This window comes from Thermobia domestica, chromosome 17 (assembly GCF_964235325.1).
Source record: "Thermobia domestica chromosome 17, izTheDome1.hap1.1, whole genome shotgun sequence".
Classification (NCBI taxonomy): Eukaryota; Metazoa; Arthropoda; class Insecta; order Zygentoma; family Lepismatidae; genus Thermobia; species Thermobia domestica.
The window spans coordinates 155863447-155886051 of record NC_137470.1 but is presented as its reverse complement, the minus strand read 5'-3'; the positions used below and the strand labels follow the sequence as shown (position 1 = coordinate 155886051).

Genomic DNA, 22605 nt, shown 5'->3' with positions numbered 1-22605 from the left:
GAAGCACCCTATAATGACTAGAGTACAGAAAAAGTCCGAAATGTGATTAATGTGCTATGGGATTTTTTATGGGCGAGAAACTGTCCTTAGCTAAACATAAATATGTTCGTCTTCTCACTCATCAAACTGATTAGGTACTTTCCAATGAGATAGAGACGTGAAACTCTGCATAAAGGTACTGTACCTTATAATGGCTTAAGTGTGAAAAAATTCCGAAATGTGAGGAATGTGCTATTGGAAATTTTTCATGGGCGAAAAACTGTCCTTAGCAAAGCACGGTTCATACAGTCACTCATCACACTGATTTGTTAGTTTCCAATGTGAAGCTGTGCATAAAGGTACCATATAATGATTTGAGTATGGAAAATGTCTGAAATTTAAGGAAGTGCTATGGAAAACTTTTATGGGTGAAAACTGTCCTTAGTCAAGCAGAAATCGGTTCACTCACTTGCTCATCACATTGATTTTGTATTTCCAATGAGATAAGTCTTGAAACTCTACATAAAGGTATCTTATAATGACCTGAGTATGGAAAAAGTCCGAAATGTGACGAATGTGCTATGGAATTTTTTTTTATAGACGAAAAATTGTCCGTAGCCATTAGGTACTTCCCAATGAGATGAAGATGTGAATGTCTACACGAAGGTAGCTTATAATGGTTTGAATATGAAAAATATCCGAAATTTAAGGAATGTGCTATGGAATTTTCTATGGGCGAAAAATTGTCCTTAGTTAAACAGAGATCGGTTCATTTACTCACTCTTCATTGATTAGGTGCTTCCAAATGAGATAGAGAATTGAAACTCTGCATAATGGTAACTACCTTATGTAATGACCTGTGTAAATAAAGGTTCCAAATTTAAGGAATGTACTATGGGAATTTTTATGGGCGAAAAACTGTCTATAGCCATTAGGTACTTCTTAATGAGATAAAGATGCGAAACTCTCCATAAAGGTACCTTATAACGGCTTGAAAATGAAATTTGAGGAATTTGCTACGGAAATTTGTTCATTAGCAAAAAAAAAACTGTCCTTACAATCAGAAATCGGGAGCGATTCCGTTATTGAACACATCATGTGCATAGTGATAATGTTGTCAATCGTCTGAGTGGTCGAGTTGGTGCCCTCCTCGCTGGTGTATTGGCTATACTTAACATACGTTATCCATATGTTACATACGCACTGCCCTCTTTCCCGCTTAGATGTTCACACAATATCGTTGCAGGATGTCTGACATCTAACAGTCTTCCGTACATTACGTACGTCAGCTATGTTACATACGGCCATCTGTATGTGAGATCCTGGCCGCCTACATACAGCCTTTTCGTTCGTATGGAAAGTACGTTTATTCGGAACACTTATACGGAAAGTATGTTTAAATTATACTTTTTCAGTTATAGGTTTAGTGTACGTTAAGTCCAAAAACTACAGGATTTACACATGTAACCAACGTTTTTACGTACGCCACATACATTTTTCTCAGTGTGCGAGTAAAATAAGTGAAAGCTAGTAATAAGTAGTTAAGCAAGTTAATGAGGCACGTTCTGTGAATCAGTTAACTTTTAAAAACGTGAGCTAAGACACGTACATACTGCCATAATTTTCGTGGTTGGAAACACAGACAAGGAAAACCAATATTTTGTCTCTTTTCGATGAATATTTTTCCTTTATTGCAGTCATTGGTATTAAATAGATATTGAAATTAATTTGATAAGTAAGATAATGTAAAGGTGAGAATGTTTAAAATTAATGAAGTTTTCGAAGAAATGAGAAATCCAATTGTTCGAATTTATGTGAGACTAGCAACAAAAATGTAACCGATTTCGTAAATATATTGGTACCAGAGTTATATTATAGTTACCACAGTCGTTATCTAAAAATGTTCTTGATATTTCGTGTCTCTATCTGTGAACAGTGTGAGAATCTCGTACGTATCAGCCTTTTCATCAACAGTGAATTTCGTGCCAGTTGCTCTTCATATTTCCTGAATTTGCCCTTCGGGGGTTCGCCCCCACACCCTCGCCTTTGCTCGTCCTACTTCCTCACACCTCTTAAGCTTACAATTCCCGAATTTCAAGTTTCTTTTCCTACTTCAACTATCTAAAAGATAAGATTTTGCATTCCAGGATAACGCCTATTTAAATAACATGGTGATTTCTTCATCTTCCTTTAGACTGCTTAAAAATTAAAAATATTAAATTTTAGCTATTTTCCTGTTGGTTTGTCCCGGGAGGATACAGTCGTGCCAAATTTCATCATTCTAGCCCTACCGGAAGTGCCTAAACATTTTGGGGTTTAGAAGACATCCAATCTAAATAACATGGAAAAGGCTTTTCTCTTCCCCATAAAACCACTCTAAATTTGGATATTTTCATTTTTACTGACTTACTTAGGCAATACTAACAAAAACGTTGAAGCAAACAGAATTTCACGTTTGTATTCCAATTTCAAGTACCTAAAATATGAGATTATTTGTCCAAAAAAAAAGACCTATTTAAATAGCATGGGGAATTTCTTCATCTACCCTTTAGACTCTCTAAAAATTAAAAATATTCACTTTTGGCAATTTTTTTGTCGGTTAGTTCCGAAAAACTACAATCACGTCAAATTTAATCATTGTAGCTTTACAGGAAGTGCCGTATAATTTTGGGCTGTAAAAGGTGCCCCATATAAATGCGTACCATGGGAAAGATTTTTCAGTTCCCCAGAAAACCACTTTAAAGTTGGAATTGTTTATTTTTACTGATTTACTTCGGTATGCTTGTACGTTTTCATTAGTACTACCTAATTTCAATTTTTTATTCCAATTCCAAGTTCCTAAAACATGAGATTATATGTCAAAAAAAGACCCATTTAAATAACATGGGAAAATTCATCCCTCTTCATCATTTCAACTTTCCACGTCAACCGGAAGCACACCTTTAATTTATGCCAGTTCATGTGGCATTATATACAGTTAGGATATGTTGGTGGCAAACATTATTAAGTTTACAAGCTATTTGAAAGGTGTGTATCATTGGAAGGAAAACCCGAGGCAGCATGAAACTGCGCCACATGCGCGTCATGTAATGAACTCCGTAATTTCGCAATGTGAAAAGGTAGAGAACAACTAGGTATATTGAAACACCAGCTATGTCTGGTGATGTAGCAGCGAGGATTCAGCATCAAGGGTTTTGGGCCCTGTTTATACTCTTCGTATTTGGGTAATGAAAAATGAGATGTTAGCGATCGTGATTTTGTAGTTCGGGTAAATGAACTGGAATCTCGTTTGGACATAACGCTCTGACAGATGTTTGATAGAATAAATCCTCTCCCTGTTCTACCGGCTATCATGTGCGCCTTTCTTGTACAGGTCTTGGGTTCGATTCCCGGTGGGAGAGCCCTTGGGAACTAATGTTGTATGTGACACTTTGACTCCTTTAAAAATGTACAATTTTAAATTTAAATCCAACACTATGGCACAATTGAGAATTCCAATATACGATATTGATATGGTGAACTACAAAAAGAAGTGAAATATGAACAAAAACACCAGAGGTGCAAAAAGTGCAGCCAAGTTCGTCAGCCTCAAAGAGTGTTGAGATGAGGGTGGATGAGCCAAGTTCCTTGGCCACTGTATCTGAAAGGGACACTGGAACTTGGCGCGAGGTGTCAAGGAAAATGATATTAAGGAACTTTAGGGATAAGGATATGCGTGGTGGGTTTGGGACCACCATCAACCTTAGGAATATCAACTTAGCTAATGAGCTAAGGCACATATACAGAATACTGCAGTAAGATTGGTGGTTCGAAATCCAGACAAGGAAAACTTATATTCCTCCACGAAGTGTCAAAGTAAATGATGTTAACGAACCTTAGGGGTGGTGTTTGTGAGCGTGGTGGATTTGGGAGTCACCATTATCCTTAGGACTGAAATGTCCCGGCCGTGAAACTAGGAACAGACATCTTAATGTATTCGAATATGTTAGACACCTCGCGTCCTTTCTCAATGTCGTCCATGAACTCATATGGCTTGGGATTAAACCTTCGACTCTCGAAACCAAATGTGAGTGCTCTGTGGGGTAGGATAAAGGAGACAGTGACGATAAACAACGAAGGAAATGGTGGAATGAAAACGTGGGAGTTAACGGGAGAAATCACGCTCACGGTATTTGTCCACCACAAAGTTTGTTGGCGCGAGCTGGGATCGAACTTTTTTATTATATTACTATACATGTGATCAAACAATATTTATTTCTCAAGCTCAAGGGAGGGGGCAATTACACCCTTCTGGCCTGCCCAAATGACGCCAACTGGAACATTTGCTTGCAATTACTGACAAGAAATGAATAACACTCCTTTCTGTCAGTAGATTTTAGAGCTCTGTACGCGCATTACAGACTTTAAAAAGCACAAAACCTACTGCCATGAATAACAATTTCCATAGATTTCACAAGAAGGACCTTCCTCGGTTGATGTGATATTCAACCTTTGAAGAAAGAAAAGAATGCAAATAAAGGTGTTTATGAAGCTATGGGAAAATTTTGTGACGTTTTGTTTTATTCAGGCTCTAGAAAAGGCATTTCAGTACAAACGAATGAAAGAGACGGTTTTAAAGCGATAAACCATGTAAACTGGTTTCTGCTTTTCCGTCTGAATGGAAAGCGTACATCACGTCACACACCGCTTTAGACAAGGAGATGTGGAGGAGGGGGTGAGTTGGGTTGAATACCTCAAGTGGCTAGTCGATGAGAAGTGTATTTCGGAATGCATAACCACACGCCGCAAGAGTTTGTTCCTAAGTTGGACTAGAGCTTTTCGTAACATTTTCGATGCTTCGAACTGTACATTATTCGTTATTTTCACAAAATTCCACCACCACTCAATATACTCAGGACTTCAAAAAATGTGGTTAATTTTAGAATTTTTAGGAATTTGTGGTTCCAAAGGTAGTTTATTAGTATTAGAAACTCTTAAACCAGTCCTAGAAGTTTGACTATTATGGTGATTGTTCACATAGTTTATGTAGAATTCTTTCATGACTATAAATATCATCTGTCAGGGATCCCACAATGATTTCCACTCGGAATTTTCGGATTTAAGGTCTACGATAAGTGATTTCTAAATTTATAAATGTAGAAGGAAGTTTAGCTTGAAAATTGGAAAGCAAATGTGATTTACATTCTGGATCACTTGTCCCATATTTATTTTTGTCCTGTTTTCAATTCCACAAAATTTGTCTGCGTTGAAGAATTGGCGTGTAATGCATTCACAACTTATTTAAAATCAGTAGGATGTTTATCACTATTTGCTTCCTATGTTTTCATGTTAAGACCATCAACATTTTTTTTATGTTTACAATTTTGTGAATCACAATTATGATCTGCGTTGCTATCACTATTCAACGATATAACATTGTCCGAGTCCCTAAGATCCAAGGAAATATCTACAGAAAAAACTAGAGAATCAGCAAATAAATCTCTAGAATTTTTCTTCGAGTTTAATCCATTACTATGATTATTCTCAGAGTTACTAGGTTTATAAGTATTTTTCAATTTTGGATTATTTGGATCAGCAACAACAGGAGACAAGAGTCCGAATCGTATTCGGTATTCACAACCAGTTTTTTCAAATATCCGATACTGACATTTTTGACGAATTATCAAAATTATCGAAACCTAAATCCAAATTTATCAAAACTCGATGAAAAGTAAGGTAATTACGAACATTAAATAACAATGCACAATGGCAAATATTTTTTTGAAAATGCGAATTACTTAACATTTGATGCTACTATGCGTTCACACACTCGCTCATTAACAATTGCAATATACATGAATTACTAATCAACTTCACAAAGATACATCATATTTTTTTATTGAAAAGGTTCATATAACAGCAGCATTAATATGTACATCAGCTCTATTGATATTGAATTTATGGTACCAAAAGGCTATTCACTATGTTTCACATATCTCAAAATTTTCAAGCATTTCTAACAAAATGCTATTCTGGAGAAATTTAGCACAAGATTTGATAGTTTATTTTTTCAATAAATCTAAATTACATTTAATTTCTATACAATATCTACTTTTCGGTTAGTTTTTAAGTACAATACTCTGGCAAAATCAAATTTAATTTTAAATTCAAATAATTCTAAAGAAACAGCTGTCGAAAAAATCCACAAAGGTTAGTCCAACACATTCACTATTCGACAAATTCAATAGAAATACAATTATCTAGTTGGCACCATTGTCCATATTTAAAATGGTTGAGTTACCAGAACTATCATAATTAAGCATATAGCACAGCCTCAACATTGTTTCAAAGTCAATTATTAATTTCAAAAATACTACCACAACATACAATGTAAGATTACTTTCAGTAGAAGTATTCTACTCGTGTTTTGCAGCACTCTTTTTGTTCTGATTCTCAGGTCGATCAAAGAATGTTTGGAAGAATACGGCACAAAAGACATAACCAAGCTAACTGAGAATTCGAGTGACTTGAACAGTTGGTGACAACTTTTTAAACAAAGATCATGCATCTTCACCTATAAACTCTCTCTCTCTCAAGAAAAGAAACACTGCAGAATTTCGATTCATAGGAAGATGCACACAATTTGTTGGATGCAATTCTGAATTTGAACAAAAGCGCGTCAGTTTAGAGAGAAATAGCGTTATTACGAAACTGTATGCTAGCCACAAATGCACACTTTCCTGGCAGCTATAGACTTAATTAAGTTCTTATTTTACAGAGTTTAATCTATCTATTAAAATGCTACAGTATAAATTAAGAGCGGCCGAGCTCTAACCTATAACCTTAGCTTTAATACCCTTCATTTACGGTTACTTGTGATTTCACGTTTATAACAAAAACAAATATTTTTAAAAGACTGTACTTTAAATAAATTACTTAAAGAAATATTTTTCACAAAGTTTATCCTTTTAAATTATTGTTCAAAGGCCTTTGCCTTTAAGAAGCCTTTTCCGAAATAAATGCAAATGAATTGTGCTGCCATCTTTGGAGCTCTCTCAAACTACGTTTATATGTTTGTGGGCAATCCTTTCGACAATGAGATCTCGGAAACTACAGGCTCTAGAAAGATGATGTTTTCACTGATCTATTGCAAATTTCATGTAGATTGTCCAGTTCTAACTGAATATTTAAAAAACATGGAAACTATTTCTTTATTACATTTTTACGGGCACATTGGAAGTGTTGAAATTAAAAAAAAAAAAAACTAATGCACCACATCTTAAGCATTATACATTCCAACACCACACTGTTGTATATAGAGGTTGTATATGTCTCAGGCGTTTGTTTCATGGGCAAATAATTATCGAAAAGGAAGGGTAACCATTTCTCCAGTCTAAGATGAACCTTTTTTTTTTTTTCGGAGTGTTTTGCCGAATGAACACCACATATAACTGACACTATAATTAATTGTGTATGTAATGTATTTGCTTATTACATACTGCATGCAAGAAGAAAGAAAACACTGGTCATACATGAATTAGAAACTCCAGCCGGAAGCAGGCTCAAATCTTGCAAACGATGCGAGATATTGAGAAAAAATAATCGAAAAAAGTCTCCCCTTTATGATACCCCTTGGGTTTTTTTAAACCAATATGTCTTTCACTTGTGTGTGTAAAGGGACATACAGATGTTGTAAGGAATGATAAGGAGATTTATGCTCATATGCCAATGATGCGCTGTGTAGAGAGCGCAGGTTCAGCTAGTAATAATAATAATAATTCCCGTAAGTAAATATAAGGGAATTTGAAAGAGTTTGGCGCATCTTGAAAACTTGGACTCATGAAGGTATTCCAAGTTTTTGTGACGAAAAGTGCGTAACATATTTCTCCTACATTATTTTCCTTACAGTTCTTTCCTAGAAAGGTAGGGAAATTAATTTAATAAATTGCTGGAACCTAGATTTTTATTTGGCAATACTGCTTCCAAAATATCACGGATAGACGCTTTAAGATTTCATTCATCAACCTTCAATTCGAACTAGAAACACGTATTAAAATATAATTGTGAAACCAAGCTAACTTCGCTCAGAATCAAAACTTTGGGGATCTTACAAAACTGTTCATAAGCATTTATTAAACACAAAACAATATAAAAATTCTACCTTCGTAATATTAACTTCTCATACATCGAACCGTCTTACCATGTTGTATGATGAAAGCCATTGAAAAAAGAATTTACAATATCTTTGGTAAAAATAGTATTTCATCTTTGCTGGAACCCTAGATTTTGATCTTACTAATTTTCTGTTAACCACTGTTACCAGTTCGCACGTTAGTTTTAATCCCAGTTGTTTTCCCTGTTTTTAGCAGGAACCATGACAGAAAAGCAAGAAGCTAATATTGAGAATTTAAATTCTTTCACAGATGGAAGTCAATTTGGACCTGGATAAGAAGTCAGTCATAATACACAAAGAACTGACTGCAGAAAGTGAAAATCTTCAGCATTGTAGTGACAGAAACGAACTCTGTGAAAATACCACCAATTATATACAAGAGGTAAGAACAGTACATACATTACTTTGCTAAATAAAGATACTATTAGGTTACCTCGGTGTCTCTTTGGTCGACTGATAGTACTAATGCTTGAACAATTTGTACTAATAGTTTATTTACGAATAGTGGTAATTAAGTTGATTAGTTAAACTAGTAGGGATAATTTGGGGATTTTACTTGTGCATTTTCATTTGGTCACAATTTTATATATAAATCTCGCTATTCAATCAAATCTCCACAAATTATCCTACTGCAAAAGCATTTAAAGATGGAATATAATAAATCATATAGGTAAAAAACGTTGCGTTGCTATTTAAGTACCTAGTTTCTATCTAAAAATGTCCCTACAATCTCTGTCGAAAAATTCCCATGAGTAACATACCTTGATTACAACTTAAGTGTGTTTTCTTCCATTATAACTCACTGCTTTTAACTTAGCGACGCTGAAAACTTACGACTCGACACTAATATCGGTCGGTTTTTATATTTTGACGTCCCTACGTAACCACCTTGGGTGCTAATGGTAGATTAATTGGAGTTAAGCGGAATTGAAAGTGTAACTATTTGCCTAAGCGACAGCGAAACTATGGATTCGACACTAGTATCCATCGTTTTCTAGGATATTTTATATGTATCCCACTCATATAGTTAAACTCATAGTACTCTTTTCCAGACTGTAAGAAATGTGGTCAAAATTGCTCTAGACATATCAGAATTTTGTTATAACACACACACACATACATCAAATTCTATATATATAAATACAGATGCACACACGCACACACATACACAGAGAGAGAGAGAGAGAGAGAGAGAGAGAGAGAGAGAGAGAGAGAGAGAGAGAGCGACCAAGGCATCAACACTTCCATATCACAAAAGGATATCAGAGTATTGAAATGATACCCTATGTAAAGGCATGCATAGTTTCATGTATATTCTGGCATGGTTCATAAAGACAATTTCTCTCTTCACGTAACCTTTGGCGATCAGGTATTTCTTGTGAGCATTTTGGGGCTATTGAAAGTTTTGTCTGAAACCACGTTGAGTTGATTTTGAGTTTAACGTTTTTTGCAGCAAAGAGACTATATGAGACGGAACTTTACTGATTAACGTGGAATCCGAACCACATGAGCTCCCTCCGGGAATCGAACCCATGTCTCCCAAGGCATTGTCTGGAAGTACGATCCGACTTTGAATGTTCTTTGTTTATACCGTCTTTACTTTTTGGAATATATATCAAAAACTTAAACGACATGCTGTAATGAGAATATTGAAAAGTAACCTCTATATGACAAATGGCTGAAAATATACTACGTAACTTATTTGTTGCTATTACACGATTTTCTTAATTTGTATTTAACGTTCACACATATTATACTGAGGTTTTTTGAACACCTACTATATCCCAGATGTTATATTTTAAACATAATAATAACTTATGTTCTGAAATGATTATATGAATACGACTGATGTATTTTAATGTAATTTTTCAGGCATTGCGGAAAATAGAATTTCATGCAAAAATTGATCCAAATGGGAACCAAACTCACGACCTTACGATTTGAACTCCAATGGTTTACCATTGAACTAACATGACCACTCTACGCGAGCTCCTTCTAATTAAATATAACTGGATTTGCAAGACAATGACATTCACATTATTGCAAACATTGTTTTTGTTCTTCTTTGACTTTTATTTTACTAAGCATGCGAGAATTATGTCTTTCCTTTCCCTTTTTTTTTTTTTTTTTTTACATATATGAATATTCTTTTAGGTATGGAAATCAAAATCGCAAAATGAGCATTTGAATACATAGTTTCGAAACATTGTATCATTAAGTACTTTAATGAATGTTACTTTTTTCTACACTTAATACCATTGCAACATGACTTATATTTTTTCTTCTTTTAAATATAATATCTGTACAAGTTTTCCCGATTGCTAAGGCTGGCTTGGAAGTTCGAACCAGCAACTTTGGTTTAATGTTTTCCGAAGATACCCTTAGTTGGGTTTAGAAAATGTTTGCCTCTAAACATCAATAAAGAATGTGGCCACCCTTTATAGAACAGTGTTTACATCGTTGATATGTATATAAATTGAGGCAAGAATATGAGGAATGTGAGTTGTACGTTGTGTAGAGATTGAGGGCACGAACACACAAAAAGCGAAGAGATGATTCGAGAGAAAATTACGAGTATATCTCTAGAGCTAGACGAACAGACAGAATGCAAATCGAAGCGGCGCAATTCTACAGTTTTCAACATTAAACTGTGATTTGTTTAAGTATATTAGAGTCTTATACGTATAATAAAATAAAAAGTTAATAAATGCTATTACAATTCTAACCATGTCTTCGTGAAACCGAAGTTTTTGCGATAATTTCGGTATTCACAGTGTAGTGGAATACGTTATATACTGTATATTTAAAACACTTCTTACATATGCTCAATGGCACTTCTGCTCCTTTGCAACTTGTGTTTTGACTGCTACATCGAAGGTCTTGCAAACATTCAATTATTAAGCAGCTTCCCGTCCATCTTTTTACGTCAAATCGCTTCTATGTATAAACCATCAAGACTCTTCAAACTTGTTTGCTTCGTGCATTCGTTCGCCTCCAAGTCAGTCAGTGGTTGTGGCACTCTTAGAGGAATGCCTATTCACTACGTTTAAAGGGTGTCATATCATTCTTTTTTGTCCGAAGGCCTAAAACCGCAGAAAAGCAACAATGACATGGGTTCTTAATTTTCGGAGCCCAAAAACCGCAAAGAAATCAACAACGGCATGGACTTTTGATTGCCAGGAAGTTAAAAGTTCCACAAAAGCAACTATGACATCGGTTCGTAACTATCCTGAGGACAAAACAGTAGAAAAACACACCATTGAAGTATAATCACCCTGCATCACAACGTAATCTATGACACATTAAGAAAACTGCTCGAAATGACATCCATCGACATTAGAATACTTTATACCTATCTTCTGTGCAGATTCTGACGAACTCTTTAAAATATGCCTGACATTTCACGTATTTCTCTTGCAGCTGCGAGAATTTCCAGTCTCCACTGAGATCTCATAAACAAGCTCCTTCATGGAACCCTAAAGAAAAGTGTCCAGAGGCGGCAAGTCTGGTGAGCGCAGGCCAAACCACTGGCCAGCCGCGATTGATCCATCACTCTCCAAATATCTTGTGGAGGTACTCACGAATTTCTACAGTGAAGGGTATAGCTCCACCATTATGCCGAAACCACATTTACCTACGTAATACCAATGGAATACCTTCCAGGAGTTCAGAGAGCACGTCGTTCAGAAATGTAAGATAATACTGTCCCTTAACACGTGGAGCTACGTACGTCAAACAATGTCCCGCCGCTGATATTTGCATGGTACAATGTTTCAGAGTTTTTGTTGATTAGTTTAGGACTTTGCTATTAAGATAAATGCTAAACCACATATATATAACACACATAATTGTGTGTGTGTGTGTATGTATAGTAGACTATTTAAACAATATTTGTTGCATTCCTCTGGGATACAGTATGAAAGTAATGTTCAAAACAACTAGTGATAATTTTCTAAACCTGTTTTCAACATTTCTAAATGTATAAAATTGTAACCTAGAACTTTTCTTCACGTGTATTACAAATAACGGTACTTCGATAGCAGAAACATTACTCTCTTTAGGCAATATAGAGGTTTTTAAAGACACTACACTTCTATTGTAGTTTAGCGGTAATCATATATCGAAATCTTATTTCCAGGCGACCTTTTTTATCTACGAATGTAACAGTATTAGGCATTTTCTGTGAGGCGTTAAGAAGTAAATTCTCATAGGCAGTTAAATGTGTATAGTCATTCATGTGTTTTTTTACGACTAATTTTATGATTGCAATCTGTGTCACATGGTCGTTAACAGTGTTCTCAAAGTGAAAAAAAAAGTTGAAGTGCGCTCTTAAATTTTACAGAATGAATAAGTCTGAGAAAGAATCTCAAATTATGTGATTTATATTTTATCTTGGACAGTTATCTGCAATAAATGGGACTTCCTTATCCCAGGAGGCGCATCTTTTATGATACAGTAATTTAAAATTAAACCATTCCCGTCCGGGGCCTTGTATGTTCTCTTTCATGATCAAGCTAGTAATGTGCAAGGCATAAGTTAGTCAATACAAGAGGACTAGCTCAGGAGAGTAAAAAAAAAAAAAAAAAAAAAAAACAGTTCTGATTGGTTGGCGTTATCCACTTCTTGCCACGTTGCATTCAAATAGCAGAAATCAAACAATTGTTGCTGTCGGTCTTCGTGAGTAGTAGTCCCCCCGTTATGGCCGAATGACTCATCCTCACTCTCTTTTACGACCAGGGTGAAAGGTCAATGACCTGGCCCAGGGTCAATGACCTAGGGGTACTTAGGACCACCCCCTCTAAATTTTGGCAGGGGTACCATGGCCCACCCCCTAAATTTTGGCAGGGGTACATAGGACCACCCCCCTTAAATTTTGGAAATTGCCAAATCTAAAAATTTGGTATGGTAGCCTAGGACCATAGTATGTACATCTATCAGTATTGGGTGTCTATGTCGTTCCCTTTCATGGGTAAAAAATTGCCAAAAATTTAAATTTCGGGGGTTTTGGACCTAATTTATCCCCTTTGATGAGGTGTTATTACCCTATATAGTTATATGAGCGTATACAGGGGTCCATTCCCTTTCATAACATATGGGTATATTAATGCACCCCTTGAAATTTTTGGGAGGGGTACCTTGGCCCACCCCTTAAATTTTGGAAATTGCCCAATTTAAACATTGGGTATTATAGTATAGGACCCTAATATGTATCGTGATAAATTTGGGCGGTCCACCTTGTTTCCTTCTAGGGGTACAAAATTGCCAAAATATAAACGTAAGCAATACGTTATACCACGTGTTTGGTTTTCGACCTAATTTATCTCCTTGGATGAGGTCCTATTACCTTATATAGTTATATGGTCATGTATAGGGGTCCATTATCTATCATAAGACATGGGTACATTGGTGCACCCCTTGAAAAATTTGGGAAGAGTACCTTGGCCCACCCCTTAAATTTTGGAAATTGCCAAATCTAAAAATTTGGTGTGGTAGCCTAGGACCATAGTATGTACCTCTATCAGTATTGGGTGTCTATGTCGTTCCCTTTCATGGGTAAAAAATTGCCAAAAATTCAAATTTCGGGGGTTTTTGACGTAATTTATCACCTTTGATGAGGTGTTATTACCCTATATAGTTATATGAGCGTATACAGGAGTCTATTATCTTTCATAAGATATGGGTACATTGGTGCACCCCTTTAAAAATTTGGGAGGGGTACCTTGGCCCACCCCTTAAATTTTAGAAATTGCCCAATTTAAACATTTGGTATTATAGTACAGGACCCTAATATGTATTATGATAAATTTGGATGGTCCACCTCGTTCCCTTTTAGGGGTACAAAATTGCCAAAATATAAACGTAAGCAATACGTAGTACCACGTGTTTGGTTTTTGGTCGATTTTATCCCCGTTGATGAGGTCCTATTACCTTATATGGTTATATGGGCGTATACAGGTGTCCATTACCTTTCATAAGACATGGGTACATTAATGCACCCCTTGAAAAATTTGGGAGGGGTACCTTGGCCCACCCCTTAAATTTTGGAAATTGACCAATTTAAACATTGGGTATTATAGTATAGGACCCTAATATGTATTATGATAAATTTGGATGGTCCACCTCGTTCCCTTTTAGGGGTATAAAATTGTCAAAAATATAAACGTAAGCAATACGTTGTACCACGTGTTTGTTCTTTTGGCCCATTTATCCCCTTGGATGAGGTCCTACTACATTATATAGTTATATGGTTATGTATAGGGGTCTATTTCCTATCATAAGACATGGGTATATTGGTGCACCCCTTGAAAAATTTGGGAGGGGTACCTTGGCCCACCCCTTCAATTTTAGAAATTGCCCATTTTACACATTTGGTATAATAGTATAGGACCCTAATATATATTACTATAAATTTGGGTGGTCCACCTCGTTCCCTTTTAGGGGTACCAAATTGCCAAAATTTTAGTACAACCACGTGTTTGGACTTTTGACCTAATTTATCGCCTTTGATGAGGTGTTATTATCCTATATGGTTATATGGGCGTATACAGGGTTCATTACCTTTCATAAAACATGGGTATATTAATGCACCCCGGTAGAGGTACCTTGGCCCACCCCTTAAATTTTGGAAATTGCCCAATTTAAACATTTGGTATAATAGTATAGGACCCTAATATATATTACTATAAACTCGTTCCCGTTTAGGGGTACAAAATTGCCAAAATATAAACGTAAGCAATACGTTGTACCACGTGTTTCGTTTTTTTACCTAATTTATTCCATTGGATGAAGTCCTATTACCTTATATCGTTATATGGTCACGTATGGGGATTCATTTCCTATCATAAGACATAGGTACATTTGTGCACCCTGGAGGGGTACTTTGGCCCACCCCTTTAATTTTGGAAATTGCCCCTTTTACATGTTTGGTATTATAGTATAGGACCCTAATATAGATTAGTATAAATTTGGATGATTCACCTCGTTTCCTTTCATGGGTACGAAATTGCCAAATTTTAGTACAACCACGTGTTTGGTTTTGGCTCAATTTATCCCCTTGGATGAGGTCCTATTACCTTATATGGTTATATGGCCATGTATGTATTGGTCCATTTCCTATTATAAGACATGTGTACATTGATGCACCCGAGGGAGGGGATTCGGTATCATAGTACATGCCTCAACATGTATCATGATAAATTTGGATGGTCCATCTTGTTCTCTTTCATGGGTAAAAAATTGCTAAAATATAAACATAAGCAATATGTTGTACCATGTGTTTGGTTTCTGGCCCAATTCTTCCCCTTTGATGATGTTCTATTACGTTATATGGTTATATGGACATGTATATGGGTTCATTTCCTATCATAAGACATGGGTACATTGACGCATACTTTAAAAATTTGGGAGGGGTATCTTGGCTCATCCACTCGGTTTTAGAAATTGTTTAATATAAGCATTTGGTATCATAGTACAGGACCTCAATATGTACCACTATAAATTTGGATGGTCCACATCGTTCCCTTTCATGGGTAAAGAACTACCAAAAATCAAATTTTGGAGGTTATTGACCCCGTCTTATAAGGTTTTAACGCGTTATATGGATATGTACAGAGGTTTATTACCTTCATATGTTTATGTTCCCTTTTAAATTTGGGAATTATCAAATAACAAAATTCGGTAAACGTTTTCTAGGACCCATTGGTGTCCCTCTTATGGCCAAATATTCAAAATTTAAAGGTTATTGACCGGCTTTATTATTGAATAAGTACAGGATTTATTACTTTTTTCATAAGACACAGGTGTGTTTGTGTACCAATCTTAAATTTTGGGAGGGGGTACATTTCTTATTGTCATATCAATAATTGGTAATTGTTCTTAGAATTGGGTGGTATCTCTTTCTTTGGGTAAATCATTGTCAAATATGAGTATGATCACGTGATCAGTTATTGACCTATGATGGGATTAGGAGCCCAGGACATTGGTACATTTAAACTTTATAGGATAATTTGAGAATGCGTCATTGGTATTGATTATTACAGCCAAATATAAACGTAAGCAATACGATGTACCACGTGATTGACCTTGATGAGGTAGTGTACAGGGATACATAGCTAACCTTATTGAATCTTATGACTCATAGTCTTAAGGAAATACATGCTACAACACTGGCAAAGTTATTGTTGATGCAATTTGATTGGTGGATCACTATCTTTCGTGCAATCTGATTGGCTGATCACTATCTTTCGGGCAATCTGATTGGTTGCTGATGTTCAAATCTTTGCTGCATTCAGTTTTAAGTTTTGTTTAACATTTAAAAATCTTGGTTTCGTTCAACATTTTGCACTCACTGATAAATATGATCAAAACCGTTTATTTGTTAATCGAATAGTTAAAAACCGGATAAAGTTTGACGGTTAACCGTGAAACGTAAAATTTTTTTGTTTGAAAGTTTTTGTTTGAAAACTCTTGTTTCAAATTTGTTTGAATTTTTTTGAAAACCGTTTATTTGTTAATCGAATAGTTAAAAAACCGGATAAAGTTTGACGGTTAACCGTGAAACGTAAAATTTTTAGTTTGAATTTTTTGTTTGAAACTTTGCTTGAAAATTCTTGCTTTCAAATTTTTGTTTGAATTTTTTGTTTCAGAATTTTGTTTGAAATTTCTTTGACAACTTTTGTTTCAATTTTTTGTTTCAGAATTTTGTTTGAAATTTCTTTGACAACTTTTGTTTCAAAATTTTTTGTTTAAAAATTTTTCGTTTGAAATTTAAAAAAATTTTTGTATCAAAATTTTGTTTAAAATTTTTGTTTGAAATTTTTCGTTTCCAAATTTTTTGTTTGAAATTTTTTGTTTCAAAATTTTGTTTGAATTTTTTTGTTTAAAATTTTTTGTTGAAATTTTTTGTTTGAATTTTTTCGTTTCCAAGTTTTTCCGTTTCAAAAATTTTTTTTTTCAAAATTTTGTTTCAAAGATTTTTGTTCGAAATATTTGTTTGTTTGAAATTATTGTTTGGAAAATTTTGGTTTGACATCTTTTAAGTTTGTGCACTCATTAGTAAAGAACCGGAACTGTTAGAACTAAAACCTCTGGCAACATTGTGGTGCACGTCAGTACATGGGGTTGTACTTGAAATGAAAAAAAAACACTTCATTGAAATGGATCATTTTATTACACTCCACATACATCCATACCAGATAGTGGTTCTGGATATTGTCGATACAATGTATTTTGAACTTCGTGCACTAGTTTGTCTTTAGCATATAATTTTAATTCCAATTGAAGTCTTTTAAGGTCTATTGCAATATCAATTGGTGGAAACTCAATGTCCATTTGATCACAAATAAACTGTTTATCAATACAGGTATGCACCCACGAACAACCATCACAATATCTAGATACATGTTGTACAATATGCATAACACATTTTTCAAAATAGTACTTTTTCAGGAATATACTTGTTTTGTTACACACTTCCACTGCATGTTTAACACACTGAAATACGTTGATAAATTTGTTCCATTCAGTTTGTGTTAGATACACCATGTTGCGAGGGACATGGAATGTACTCTTTTTACGTAACAGCACCATCTTCTCTTCGAGGACCACTTCATGATTTGAGCCTAATGATTTGACTATGGTCACATTTAGCTCATCATTCATTTGGTCGATTCGTGCCATTCTTCATAGGTCAGTTGTACACCAAATTGTTCTGCTTTGCCCAATCGAATCACTGGTTCAAATGTTCTAGCACTGATACCAATCATCACATGTTTTGTTTATTGGATAATAGCTTGCGAAGATGAACTCTTTATCGTTAGAAGTACACATCTTTCCTCCTGAAAAGCACTTGCTCAAATGATTTCGTGGGATGACACTGTATTTGCTGGTTTATAGTTATTGCTGATGTCGAATGTGCTGATTCATGATTTCAACACAGTTACAGACGTCATGCCGACCAACCACATTCATACAACTATGTCTAATGTGCTGACGTTTGAATCACAATTGCTGACGAATCCGGCTGTGTACTGATGACTTCGACCCAAGAATCCTTTGTAACATAAAGATACAGATCCAGTATTTAAGAAACGCAGCAGTTCCTCTTGTTTTGATGGTTCCATGGGTAAATATCTTGCTGGTAAAATTATATTCTTATCATTTTCAAGCTTCACTACGATTCTTAATCCAAATCATTTGGCTAGCTAAGATTCTATAAGGTACATTCTGTTGTAAATCAGTAATCTTGGTAAATGATTTCATCACATCACGCGTATTTAGAAACTGCAGACAAGTAGCCATGATGACGTTATCATGAATACTAACTCGAACGATGATGCAAAACCGATGTCGTTGCATTATCATGTTCTGACGTGCACCACAATGTTGCCAGAGGTTTTAGTTCTAAACAGTTCCGGTTCTTTACTAATGAGTGCACAAACTTAAAAGATGTCAAACCAAAATTTTCCAAACAATAATTTCAAACAAACAAATATTTCGAACAAAAATCTTTGAAACAAAATTTTGAAAAAAAAATTTTGAAACGGAAAAACTTGGAAACGAAAAAATTCAAACAAAAAATTTCAACAAAAAATTTTAAACAAAAAAATTCAAACAAAATTTTGAAACAAAAAATTTCAAACAAAAAATTTGGAAACGAAAAATTTCAAACAAAAATTTTAAACAAAATTTTGATACAAAAATTTTTTTAAATTTCAAACGAAAAATTTTTAAACAAAAAATTTTGAAACAAAAGTTGTCAAAGAAATTTCAAACAAAATTCTGAAACAAAAAATTGAAACAAAAGTTGTCAAAGAAATTTCAAACAAAATTCTGAAACAAAAAATTCAAACAAAAATTTGAAAGCAAGAATTTTCAAGCAAAGTTTCAAACAAAAAATTCAAACTAAAAATTTTACGTTTCACGGTTAACCGTCAAACTTTATCCGGTTTTTTAACTATTCGATTAACAAATAAACGGTTTTCAAAAAAATTCAAACAAATTTGAAACAAGAGTTTTCAAACAAAAACTTTCAAACAAAAAAATTTACGTTTCACGGTTAACCGTCAAACTTTATCCGGTTTTTAACTATTCGATTAACAAATAAACGGTTTTGATCATATTTATCAGTGAGTGCAAAATGTTGAACGAAACCAAGATTTTTAAATGTTAAACAAAACTTAAAACTGAATGCAGCAAAGATTTGAACATCAGCAACCAATCAGATTGCCCGAAAGATAGTGATCAGCCAATCAGATTGCACGAAAGATAGTGATCCACCAATCAAATTGCATCAACAATAACTTTGCCAGTGTTGTAGCATGTATTTCCTTAAGACTATGAGTCATAAGATTCAATAAGGTTAGCTATGTATCCCTGTACACTACCTCATCAAGGTCAATCACGTGGTACATCGTATTGCTTACGTTTATATTTGGCTGTAATAATCAATACCAATGACGCATTCTCAAATTATCCTATAAAGTTTAAATGTACCAATGTCCTGGGCTCCTAATCCCATCATAGGTCAATAACTGATCACGTGATCATACTCATATTTGACAATGATTTACCCAAAGAAAGAGATACCACCCAATTCTAAGAACAATTACCAATTATTGATATGACAATAAGAAATGTACCCCCTCCCAAAATTTAAGATTGGTACACAAACACACCTGTGTCTTATGAAAAAAGTAATAAATCCTGTACTTATTCAATAATAAAGCCGGTCAATAACCTTTAAATTTTGAATATTTGGCCATAAGAGGGACACCAATGGGTCCTAGAAAACGTTTACCGAATTTTGTTATTTGATAATTCCCAAATTTAAAAGGGAACATAAACATATGAAGGTAATAAACCTCTGTACATATCCATATAACGCGTTAAAACCTTATAAGACGGGGTCAATAACCTCCAAAATTTGATTTTTGGTAGTTCTTTACCCATGAAAGGGAACGATGTGGACCATCCAAATTTATAGTGGTACATATTGAGGTCCTGTACTATGATACCAAATGCTTATATTAAACAATTTCTAAAACCGAGTGGATGAGCCAAGATACCCCTCCCAAATTTTTAAAGTATGCGTCAATGTACCCATGTCTTATGATAGGAAATGAACCCATATACATGTCCATATAACCATATAACGTAATAGAACATCATCAAAGGGGAAGAATTGGGCCAGAAACCAAACACATGGTACAACATATTGCTTATGTTTATATTTTAGCAATTTTTTACCCATGAAAGAGAACAAGATGGACCATCCAAATTTATCATGATACATGTTGAGGCATGTACTATGATACCGAATCCCCTCCCTCGGGTGCATCAATGTACACATGTCTTATAATAGGAAATGGACCAATACATACATGGCCATATAACCATATAAGGTAATAGGACCTCATCCAAGGGGATAAATTGAGCCAAAACCAAACACGTGGTTGTACTAAAATTTGGCAATTTCGTACCCATGAAAGGAAACGAGGTGAATCATCCAAATTTATACTAATCTATATTAGGGTCCTATACTATAATACCAAACATGTAAAAGGGGCAATTTCCAAAATTAAAGGGGTGGGCCAAAGTACCCCTCCAGGGTGCACAAATGTACCTATGTCTTATGATAGGAAATGAATCCCCATACGTGACCATATAACGATATAAGGTAATAGGACTTCATCCAATGGAATAAATTAGGTAAAAAAACGAAACACGTGGTACAACGTATTGCTTACGTTTATATTTTGGCAATTTTGTACCCCTAAACGGGAACGAGTTTATAGTAATATATATTAGGGTCCTATACTATTATACCAAATGTTTAAATTGGGCAATTTCCAAAATTTAAGGGGTGGGCCAAGGTACCTCTACCGGGGTGCATTAATATACCCATGTTTTATGAAAGGTAATGAACCCTGTATACGCCCATATAACCATATAGGATAATAACACCTCATCAAAGGCGATAAATTAGGTCAAAAGTCCAAACACGTGGTTGTACTAAAATTTTGGCAATTTGGTACCCCTAAAAGGGAACGAGGTGGACCACCCAAATTTATAGTAATATATATTAGGGTCCTATACTATTATACCAAATGTGTAAAATGGGCAATTTCTAAAATTGAAGGGGTGGGCCAAGGTACCCCTCCCAAATTTTTCAAGGGGTGCACCAATATACCCATGTCTTATGATAGGAAATAGACCCCTATACATAACCATATAACTATATAATGTAGTAGGACCTCATCCAAGGGGATAAATGGGCCAAAAGAACAAACACGTGGTACAACGTATTGCTTACGTTTATATTTTTGACAATTTTATACCCCTAAAAGGGAACGAGGTGGACCATCCAAATTTATCATAATACATATTAGGGTCCTATACTATAATACCCAATGTTTAAATTGGTCAATTTCCAAAATTTAAGGGGTGGGCCAAGGTACCCCTCCCAAATTTTTCAAGGGGTGCATTAATGTACCCATGTCTTATGAAAGGTAATGGACACCTGTATACGCCCATATAACCATATAAGGTAATAGGACCTCATCAACGGGGATAAAATCGACCAAAAACCAAACACGTGGTACTACGTATTGCTTACGTTTATATTTTGGCAATTTTGTACCCCTAAAAGGGAACGAGGTGGACCATCCAAATTTATCATAATACATATTAGGGTCCTGTACTATAATACCAAATGTTTAAATTGGGCAATTTCTAAAATTTAAGGGGTGGGCCAAGGTACCCCTCCCAAATTTTTAAAGGGGTGCACCAATGTACCCATATCTTATGAAAGATAATAGACTCCTGTATACGCTCATATAACTATATAGGGTAATAACACCTCATCAAAGGTGATAAATTACGTCAAAAACCCCCGAAATTTGAATTTTTGGCAATTTTTTACCCATGAAAGGGAACGACATAGACACCCAATACTGATAGAGGTACATACTATGGTCCTAGGCTACCACACCAAATTTTTAGATTTGGCAATTTCCAAAATTTAAGGGGTGGGCCAAGGTACTCTTCCCAAATTTTTCAAGGGGTGCACCAATGTACCCATGTCTTATGATAGATAATGGACCCCTATACATGACCATATAACTATATAAGGTAATAGGACCTCATCCAAGGAGATAAATTAGGTCGAAAACCAAACACGTGGTATAACGTATTGCTTACGTTTATATTTTGGCAATTTTGTACCCCTAGAAGGAAACAAGGTGGACCGCCCAAATTTATCACGATACATATTAGGGTCCTATACTATAATACCCAATGTTTAAATTGGGCAATTTCCAAAATTGAAGGGGTGGGCCAAGGTACCCCTCCCAAAAATTTCAAGGGGTGCATTAATATACCCATATGTTATGAAAGGTAATGGACCCCTGTATACGCCCATATAACTATATAGGGTAATAACACCTCATCAAAGGGGATAAATTAGGTCCAAAACC

At 35.0% G+C, this 22605-nt stretch overlaps 1 protein-coding gene across 4 annotated transcripts in view; it reads left to right on the top strand.

Moving 5' to 3' along the window:
* Positions 1-22605, top strand: part of LOC145674429 (pickpocket protein 28-like) — a 216180-nt gene that overhangs the window by 26486 nt on the left and 167089 nt on the right. For all 4 annotated transcript variants that reach the window (XM_081744475.1, XM_081744476.1, XM_081744478.1 and 1 more), the window contains exon 2: positions 8382-8513. In XM_081744475.1, coding sequence (XP_081600601.1) covers positions 8382-8513 — 132 coding nt within the window. The remainder of the gene's footprint in view (positions 1-8381; positions 8514-22605) is intronic.